This window comes from Arachis duranensis, chromosome 4 (assembly GCF_000817695.3).
Source record: "Arachis duranensis cultivar V14167 chromosome 4, aradu.V14167.gnm2.J7QH, whole genome shotgun sequence".
Classification (NCBI taxonomy): Eukaryota; Viridiplantae; Streptophyta; class Magnoliopsida; order Fabales; family Fabaceae; genus Arachis; species Arachis duranensis.
This window is the reverse complement of record NC_029775.3, coordinates 114833399-114843575: the sequence shown is the minus strand read 5'-3', so window position 1 is coordinate 114843575 and position 10177 is coordinate 114833399. Positions and strand designations below refer to the sequence as shown.

The 10177-nt window shown below is 36.4% G+C and overlaps 1 protein-coding gene across 1 annotated transcript; it reads left to right on the top strand.

The window, feature by feature from the left end:
• On the top strand, positions 1-9498 carry LOC107486145 (protein ARABIDILLO 1). The gene is made up of 13 exons (XM_052260177.1): positions 1-270; positions 575-1968; positions 2109-2267; positions 2356-2436; positions 2570-2701; positions 3130-3257; positions 3764-3851; positions 6529-6623; positions 7240-7303; positions 7409-7584; positions 8122-8343; positions 8660-8744; positions 8872-9498. Exons 2-13 carry the CDS (start codon positions 616-618, stop codon positions 9046-9048), a joined length of 2760 nt encoding a protein of 919 aa, XP_052116137.1. The 5' UTR covers positions 1-270; positions 575-615; the 3' UTR covers positions 9049-9498.
• The last annotated feature ends 679 nt before the right edge of the window (positions 9499-10177 follow it).

Sequence of the window (10177 nt, the reverse complement as noted above, 5' to 3'; positions counted from 1 at the left end):
TCTCGTCTCTGCTACGTCTCTCTCTCTTTCTCAAAATCCCTATTCTTCTCTCACAACTCTCCAACATACATAACCCCACAATCCTTTTCTTCAGGGTCTTTGCGTTTTCCCTTTCTCAATTCTCTTTCTGACACCCTATTTAAGCTTAGTTTCATTTTCTCTCACTGCTCTTTCCCCCTTTCTGGGGTTCATCGTAAATCCCTTCAAATGCATCTGATTTCTGTTTCCAAGCTCCAACGATGACCGCATAGCCTGAGCCTCAGCTCACAGGTTTGGTACAACAATAAAAAAGAGCATTTTTTTGGTGTTGTTTCTATGATATAGATTCTGGATTTTCTTTGTTTTATTCTGGAGTTGTGTTGTTTTTGCTGCTGTGGGGTTTTTACTTGATGGTTTGTGTTATGTGTTGCAATTTGGTCACTTTGATGGAGGTTACTAGGGTTTTCTAGGTGGTAAGGTTGATTTGTGTTTTGTTCAATGGTTGTTGGATTTGGCTTTTAGTGTTTGATGCTGATGATGTGTTTGTGAATTGTTCTCTCTACTGGTTTTTGAGATTTGTTTTTTGGGTTTGAAGGTGTTGTTGGTGTCTATGTTGCTGTGATTTATTCGTTTGAGATGAGTCGAAGAGTGAGGAGGAAGGTGGCAAGGAAAAGCAAAGGGAATGATGTTGTAGCTTCAAGTTGTCCTGAGATTCGAGATGAGGTTTTGGATTTGGAACTGCCAGGGACGGTTGATTGGAGGAGCTTACCTGATGATACAGTGATTCAGCTGTTGTCATGTCTGAGTTATAGGGACCGAGCTAGCTTATCGTCGACTTGTAGGACATGGAGGACTCTTGGCAGCTCGCAGTGTTTGTGGAACACGTTGGATCTTCGTTCCCACAGGTTTGATGCTAATATGGCATCTTCACTTGCTCCGAGGTGTGTGCATCTTCAGAAGCTAAGGTTTCGTGGGGCAGAGTCTGCTGATGCCATAATCCATCTTCGAGCTAGGAACTTGTGTGAGTTAAGTGGTGACTATTGCAGGAAAATTACTGATGCAACTCTTTCGGTGATTGCTGCCCGGCATGAGTTACTTGAGAGTCTTCAGCTTGGACCTGATTTCTGTGAGAGAATAAGTAGTGATGCTATTAAGGCAATAGCTCATTGCTGTCCTAGACTTAGTAAACTTAGGCTTTCAGGTATCAGAGATGTAAATGCAGATGCTATCAATGCACTGGCTAAGCATTGTCCAAAGTTGACTGATATTGGGTTCATTGATTGTTTGAATGTTGATGAGCTTGCATTGGGGAATGTGATGTCGGTTCATTTCCTTTCTGTTGCGGGCACATCAAGTATGAAGTGGGGTGTTGTTTCCCATCTTTGGCATAAGCTTCCTAACCTGATTGGATTAGATGTTTCGAGAACTGATATTAGTCCATCTGCCGTTGCAAGGTTGTTATCCTTATCACAGAGTTTGAGGGTTTTGTGTGCTTTGAATTGTCCAATCCTCGAAGAAGACACTAGCTTCTCCGCTAGTAAATATAAAAACAAGTTATTAATTTCCCTTTTTACCAATATTTTTGAAGGACTAGCTTCCTTATTTTTTGATAGTACGAAGAAAGGAAAGAATGTCTTTTTGGACTGGAGGAGTTCGAAGAATAATGATAAGGACCTTAATGAAATTATACCTTGGCTTGAATGGATGCTGTCCCATACACTACTTAGATCTGCTGAGAGCCCTCAACAGGGTCTTGACAATTTCTGGGTTGAACAAGGCGGAGCACTCTTACTTAGTCTAATGCAGAGTTCTCAAGAGGATGTTCAAGAGAGGGCAGCTACGGGCCTTGCAACTTTTGTCGTGATTGATGATGAAAATGCTAGCATAGATTGTGGAAGGGCTGAAGCAGTTATGCGAGATGGTGGCATAAGGCTCCTTCTTGGCTTAGCAAAATCTTGGAGGGAAGGGCTTCAATCTGAGGCAGCTAAGGTAGTCACTGGTCCCTTTTGTGTACAGATGATCCTTATGAACAGTTCTAGTAGTTTTTACTTGCATCTGATGCAAGATAAATTGATACATGCATAACCGATGTGTTTGTACTTATATCTCCAAACGGTCTACATTTGTAGGCAATTGCAAATTTGTCTGTCAATGCCAATGTGGCCAAAGCTGTTGCTGAAGAGGGTGGGATTGAGATTCTCGCTGGTTTGGCTAGGTCAATGAACAAGCTGGTGGCTGAAGAGGCTGCTGGAGGGTTGTGGAATCTCTCTGTGGGAGAAGAGCACAAGGTTGGATTCTGAATATGATTTGGTTTCTCATTTTTTTAATTTAATGCTTAAAGCTTAATGTGAAAACTGAATGAGGCTTCCATCACAGGGTGCCATTGCGGAAGCGGGTGGAATAAAAGCTTTAGTGGATCTTATATTCAAATGGTCCTCTAGTGGAGATGGAGTTTTGGTATGTTTATTTAATTTTATGATTATGAGCATGTTAACTGCTTTTCATATTATCTTCTAATTTATAGCAACAGAAGTTGCTATTTTATGATTGCATATAGCAGTTGGTTGATAACTTAATTTTGCCTTTCCAGGAACGTGCAGCTGGTGCATTGGCTAATTTGGCGGCTGACGATAAGTGTAGTACAGAGGTTGCATTGGCAGGTGGTGTGCATGCTTTAGTGATGCTTGCTCGTAACTGCAAATTTGAGGGCGTGCAAGAGCAGGTACTACTTAGTACTTTCTATTTTTTGGGCATCGCCTATCAATTGCCAAAATTGTTGAAACTACTTTATTAGGTATATTATGCCTACCAAATAAAGCTTGGAACTTATGGTATTTTTTTTTAATTAGTAATCTAATTGTGTTTTAAATGGTGCTTATTCTGGTCAATGGTCATGTGCAAATTGCAAAACAAGGATAGGATGTCTTAGTAAGGATCTGACAAACAGAGCCAACAGTAATGATGATCAATCTAGTTAAGGGGTGCTTTATGCCATTCTCTATGCCATTTGTCTTGGTAATATGAGCCAAGATGAACACTAAATAATTATTGATTCTTTGGTTGTATGTTTTGTCGATTCTTATCCTTTCCATATAGGGAATATGATAAAATTGGGGTTCAATAATTAATGTTGCTTCTTATACATGTTAGGCTGCTCGTGCATTGGCTAATTTAGCTGCTCATGGAGATAGCAATAGTAACAATGCTGCTGTTGGACAAGAAGCAGGTGCTCTTGAGGCACTTGTTCAACTTACACGATCTCCACATGAGGGCGTCAGGTAATCTTCTATTAGTTCCTGAAATCTGTGTTATTGTACATTGTTTGGTGAAAACAGGATTAAATGGAAAAAGGAAGGAGTGGTAGAGATAGAATGCAAGAAAAGCATTTCGTTTGTAAATCAATCTAAATGGAAATTTTGCTTAACTTAATAGAAAATGTTGTCGAGGGTTAATTTTAATGCCACTGCAAACTTGAAATTTGCATCTTTGCCTTATAGAGCTAAGAGCTGCAGTCTCTCCCTTAATAGAAGAAAAGGTTATTTAATAGCTTTATAATTACTACTTTTAAATATTTTGCCGTGAATTAATTGGCCAATCAGCTTGAGTGCCCCACATTGTGGGGAAGCCTCGGGTGCGCTCCTTCCCCCGGACCCTGCGCTATCACAGGATGCATGTGCACCAGGGTGCTCTTTTTTTTTTTTTAAATGTGTAAAGAGTTTGCGGAGAAAAAGCTAAATCCATTCCGCTCTTATAAGAAGTTTTTTCCGTGTCTATATTATTGCAGGCAAGAAGCTGCTGGTGCCCTTTGGAATTTGTCATTTGATGATAGAAACAGGGAAGCCATCGCAGCAGCTGGTGGAGTTCAGGCTTTGGTATGTGTTGTTTTTTGTTTAGCTTAATATTCTCTGTTAAGATTGTGGGACTAGATTGGAGAGGAGGAAAAGAGAGAATAATGACTATAAATATATTGATATGTTTATAATCTGATGTTTTCCAATATACAATATCCTAATCCCTATTTATAGCAGTACTACTCTTAATCCATATGGTAGAGATATTATATGATATCTTCTTTATTCCAACACTCCCCCTGAAGCTAAAGCTTACTAAGCTTTAAAGCTTGTTACAATTAAATCCTTAATAATACAAACTAATCTCCATTGAAGATTAGCGAGGAACTTAAGGTGTGTCTGAATATTAATCGAGGAAGCTAGAACGGTTGTCAGCCTGAACAAGCCTTTGGAGAATTGCATTACTAGGAAGGAGAAAAGACATGCAACTATCAATGGAGTTTCCAAATATCAATGATGGCTGTAATGACAGAATTAATCTAGCAATCTGAGATTCCAGATTGAGACGCATCGACTCAGGGGTGGCCACATCATGTTGGGTTATTTGCTGGGTTTAAATCTTGGATTGAATAGGCAATCTATAGAAGGCTTTAGACACCTCTGCAGCTATAGAGAATGCTCTTGTTGTCAAGTGGATATCTCTAATTTTTAATAGAAAATGAAATTTTGTTAAAATAGTGAAGAATGTATAGAAGAGGATGAGACACCCTCTCATAATGCACAAATACATAATATATAGCCCAAACCTAACCGACATGACCATGTATTAACTAATAATGCATACCAATCCCTTCAATAGACCATGTTCTGAGGCCAAAAAGGTAGTCCTATTTTAAATGAAATCAATAGTTGAGAAGGAATCATTGAAAATCCCAAAATTTCTTTTCAACCAAATACACCAAAGAGCGACACAAATTTATTTTATTACTGCCTTTCGCTGCTAATAGCTTTAATTGCAATGTAATTTAATACAGTATACTCTTGAGATGTACGTGTAATGTGTTACTCCACCTTAGAACTTAGGCCAGAGGGAGGGTTGTCCAAGACTGAAGACACTTGTGTCATGCTCATGATTCAACATCTGGATCACAAAACTTGTAGGATTGGATATTTGTGAATGGCCTAATTTTGATTGTAGGATAGAGTGATAGACTTATACCCACCTAATGATTTGTGGACCTAATTTCACCCACAAAGCTAGCTCAAAGGTGTAGGGCTGCTCAAATGATTATAAAGGCCATTTTCGTATACACTTACATAATGTGAGACCTGCTAAGTAAATTGCAGGATCTTATCACATTTTCATGTTATAGATGATAATTCAAAGCATTTTGATGGTTTCGGAACATATGGAAATACTGAAATTAATAGAATAATTAAGCATCAATCTGTTTTTTGTTTTCTTGTTTCAAGTACTTAGGTAGAAGGCAACACGGAATGCCTTATAGTGGTAGTTATTAATATGCATTGTAAGATAGAGTTTTCCTGTTGCAACAAAATGAAATTTGAAATTTATTTTGAGGAATACTACGCATGGGACATCGATACATTGCTTATGTATGCTTCAACTGAAGTGTCATGATTTACCTACAAATATATATTGAACTTCTTAGGCAAAGCTAACAGAACCAAATTACTGTATTGTTGCTGGGACACTGCAATTTGACCTACTTATCAAATAATAGAGAAATTTTCTTTTTTCAGATAAAGTTCTGAAACCTGCTGAATACTTTCAAAGAAAGAAGATTCAATGCCCTTTTTTGTTTCCCCGAAGTTGAAAAAATAACTATTTCAACATTGTTTCTTTTTAAATTTTACTCATTGTTGCTTAATCACTGGGGTCTGGAATTCTATTTCCATTTTTAATGAGAACATGGGCTTCCATGTAGGTTAGTAGTGTATTTCTTTTCAAATAGTAATCTTTTAATGGTATTATCTTTTGTTTCCCCACAATTTACCAAATCATTTGAAAAGGTGGTTTCCATCATCCATAATTGATGAAAATTTATGTCAAGAAATTTTATTGGATGAAGATTGTCTGTTGTGACCCAAATTTTGAATTTATCTGAATTAATTATGATACTTTATATAATATCAGTGAATTTTCAATTGATTTTGATGACTTAATGGAAAATTGAAGCTAATCGAATATTTGGGGACGTTGTGAGCATGCATTGTTTATTAATATTTGTCTAGATTGTTGATCAAGTTTGTCAACCAGTTTTCAAGTTAATTAGCGGTGGCTTTTGAGTTGAATAAAATCATGTTTTTGAAAATAAAAAATGAAAATTTATGGGTCCCTTTTGACTTATTTTTGCCATATCATTACTTTTTCGGTGGCTAAAATGTTGTGTTGTTTTGAAATATTTGGTTGGAGTGCAATTCATGCAACCTTCGATGATACATTTTCGGACATGCAAGTTTTATGTGATATGATTTGACATTTGGCATCTATTTGTAGAGCTCACCTTTTCACTCATGATCTTTTTAGAGGACTTTCCTCAGACATGTTGAGAGATTAGAAAGTTTCACTTCATAGATACCTCTTCTTTTGATTGTGTTTTTTCACTTGTATAGAGGATTTCTTATCTGCTGTTTCCTTGTATTACTCTTCTCTCTGTCGCAGTGATACTCTTCTTTTATCCTAAAAAAATAAAAGTTCTAATATTTTGATGCTTCAACGTTGTGGTTTATGTAGGTTGCTCTTGCGCAATCTTGTTCTAATGCCTCTCCTGGACTTCAAGAAAGGGCCGCCGGTGCTCTCTGGGGATTATCAGTTTCCGAGGCCAATAGGTAATAAAAGAGTTCTGTTTATAATTTTATCCTGATAGTATTGATATCTTGAATCTTGATTCTTAAGACATTCTTTAAGAAAATTATAACCTATTTTTATCCTTCATGCTCTGTTGTTCCAGAGAAATTTTTTGTGGTCCTTTCTAAATTATTCTCCATTATTTCTCAGTTTCTTTTTTTTTTTAATAGAAAATATTGAGGGTTTTGGAATCATCTACCTGCTTTCGGAAGCTCGAATTTATAATCCTGTCTCATTCATAGTTGAAATCAAATCCTCACAATGAGATACATAATAAATTCATGTATCTTGGAATATGATGTTTGCCACTTTTAATATGTTCTGTTGACTTATTGCCTTATATTTCATAACTAGCTGATTCTAAATCTACCATGCAAGCTTTATTACATTTGTTTCACTCTTAAAAACTGTAACTGTTACATCTTTCTTTGTCCTCCATCACTCATTTTGAATAACATCTTCGGGATTGGAACAAATTGAAATTCATTTAGATGTAGCAATTAGCATCTATAAAAGTGCTCATGTGGTTATTCCATTGTTTCATTATCTCCACGCTAGATTATGCTTACCTTAATTACTGGTCGTCTTTGTTTTTAGCATTGCCATTGGACGTGAAGGAGGTGTTGCACCTTTGATTGCTCTTGCAAGGTCTGAAGCAGAGGTAATTTATTTCCTTGATTATCAATGTCAAACATTTTATATGCTTTTACGACTTTTTTTTGTATATGTAAAATCATGATCAAATCCATGCCACTTCTGCTTTCAGGATGTTCATGAAACTGCCGCAGGAGCACTGTGGAATCTTGCTTTCAACCCTGGTAATGCTTTACGAATAGTAGAGGAAGGAGGAGTTTCTGCACTTGTGGATCTGTGTTCTTCATCAGTTTCGAAGATGGCACGGTTCATGGCTGCCTTGGCATTGGCTTACATGTTCGATGGCAGGTAATTTGATTATTTCCCCTTTCCCGTCTCCTTTGTTTGATAGGAGTGGAATGCTCCCATTCTTTCCTTTCCATGTGAATGTCGTTTTCTGTTCACGTTTCATGTGGTTGATTGCAGAAATATATTGTTTATTTGACTAGTCAAACGAGATACAGAATCAATGTTGGAATATTGGTATTTGTTGTCTGTCTATTTGTTTATGTTAATTGAATTTTGCCCATGTCAACAAAGTGTTCATCCAATTATGGAGGAAATGCCAGTATATGAATAATCAGGTCAGCAGATGATTGTTTAGTACTCTTCCATCAATCGGTATCTACATCTAGTTGTGTTTCGTTTTAAGTTACAATTACAAAGATGCCGAACTAATATGTTACCGGTAGCCGTGGCTTTTCTCTTCCTACCTTTGTTAGTTGAACAAATATGTGAAGTGAATGTAACGTATTCTTTACTGTTACAACCAATTATTTAACCTATTAACTTGGATACAAGAAACCCCTTTGTGTATCTTATCTGAGATGATGGTGCATTTTGCAGAATGGATGAGTTTGCTTTAGTAGGCACGGGTTCGGAAGGTATTTCTAAGAGCGTGAGCTTGGATGGGGCAAGAAGGATGGCCTTAAAAAACATTGAAACCTTTGTCCTTATGTTTTCGGATCCACAAGCATTCACAGCTGCTGCAGCATCATCGGCTCCCGCAGCATTATCCCAGGTTACTGAAGGCGCCCGAATACAGGAAGCAGGACATCTGAGATGCAGGTTTTTCTCTCTTTCCTACCAGCGTTCTCTTTTCAAGGATAAATTACAATAACATCCCTTGTGAGTAGGTCATATTACATAGACACCCTTCTATTTGTAAAATCTTCCCTAAAATTTATGTGAACTAAAATTGATGGCATTTATATCTTGAAAAACATGACATCGTGACATATTAAGGGTTTGTTTTGTAGTATTGACAAACCTTGGGAGGTTAGTGTAATTTACCCTTTTATAATGCAAAACTGCATGCAAATTTAACTTCTTTCATGCCTGGGATATCTAACTTATTATTATTATTATTTTTTTGGTTATTTAGTGGTGCTGAAATCGGAAGATTTGTCACCATGCTGCGGAATCCATCATCTATACTCAAGACTTGTGCAGCATTTGCTCTTCTCCAGGTAACTGAAACACCCTCATAAGTCCCATACTCAGCGCAAATCGACAGTCAACACTTTGATATTATCTGTATTTCAAGTTATTTTGATTTCCGATTTATGACGAAATTGTACTTTTTTTCGATTGCAGTTTACAATTCCTGGGGGAAGACACGCTGTTCACCATGCCAGCCTCATGCAGAATGCAGGAGCAGCAAGAGTTCTTCGTGGCGCGGCTGCTGCTGCCACAGCTCCACTCGAAGCGAAAATCTTTGCCAGAATAGTTCTTCGCAACCTTGAGTATCACCAAATTGAGCATACAGCGTAGATCAAATTCATCTATTCTGTTACAAAATCCTCCTCAAAGTAAAATTGGACTTCTCTGGTGTTTCTCACATGTATACGAACTGCTCAACAATGCCATGAGAACACTGCTAGCTGGCTGAATCTGAATTTGATGTAAGTGAAGCAAAAAAAAAGACCTAAATTGCAGGTTCATCTATCTTTAAGTCCCTTGGAACTGCTTAGTCAAAAACAGTTCTTTATTTGAGATGTATTTCTTCCCCTTTTGTATCAATCTTTTTTACACCATGGTTGCATCAGATAGGAAAAATGATATAAATTTTAGTGGTTATGTTTTTTCCTTTTTTTGTTCTGGGCCCTTTTGTATTATTATTATCCTGACATGTTCTGTATAATTATAAATTTAGAACTTTTTTGAAGTATTTTATGAAAGGTTAGGTTCAATTTATTTTAATGGAATGCATTAGTGATATCACCTTTTGGGTTTGGCACCTTCAATCTAGTTTCTCCATCTCAAAATGCATAATTGTTTTCAATAAATTGATGCATTGAAAATTCCATGTATTTGGAAATTATTCAAATGGTTTGAATAATTTTGCCCAACCTCTTCCTGAATAACATTTAGTGGTTTGTCTTAAGTTGTAACAACTTGATATTGTTTTCACCTTTAGAAAAAAATCATAATCAGTTTGGAATATTGTGCATTAAAAACATAAATAAATTTCATTTTTTGTCTGGTGTTATGTTTTGCATTGATATAGAGTTTGTGTCAAATCTTATTACTATTAGGACTTGATGCAATACACTTGTAAGATATTAAAATTGATTTGAATTCATGGTTATATATTCAGGTATTAAATAATGAAATTAATATTTGATTCGATCATTAATGAACTGGTATTTGTTGCCCCTAAAGGTGGTTATGAAGGATAATAATGGAGATTGAATGAAGAATTTTTTTCTGGCACTGTAATGAAGAACTTTTATTTGATGCTGTCGGCTCCTCTCAATTGTTTAAAGTTGAACAATAATAATAACATATTTTAATTGGTGCTATACATGAGAACGAAATAAGATCATTGTGTTTTCATTATAAATTGTTTATAAAGAGTAATGATAGAGTGTGAAAATATTATACTAAGCATGGAATGTAT

Coding starts and splice junctions, on each gene's coding strand:
- LOC107486145 (XM_052260177.1), top strand. CDS start 616: ATGAGTCGAAGAGTGAGGAGGAAGGTGGCAAGGAAAAGCAAAGGGAAT. Junction 2,437..2,569: donor CTAGTGGAGATGGAGTTTTG/GTATGTTTATTT, acceptor TTGCCTTTCCAG/GAACGTGCAGCTGGTGCATT. Junction 6,624..7,239: donor TCAGTTTCCGAGGCCAATAG/GTAATAAAAGAG, acceptor CTTTGTTTTTAG/CATTGCCATTGGACGTGAAG.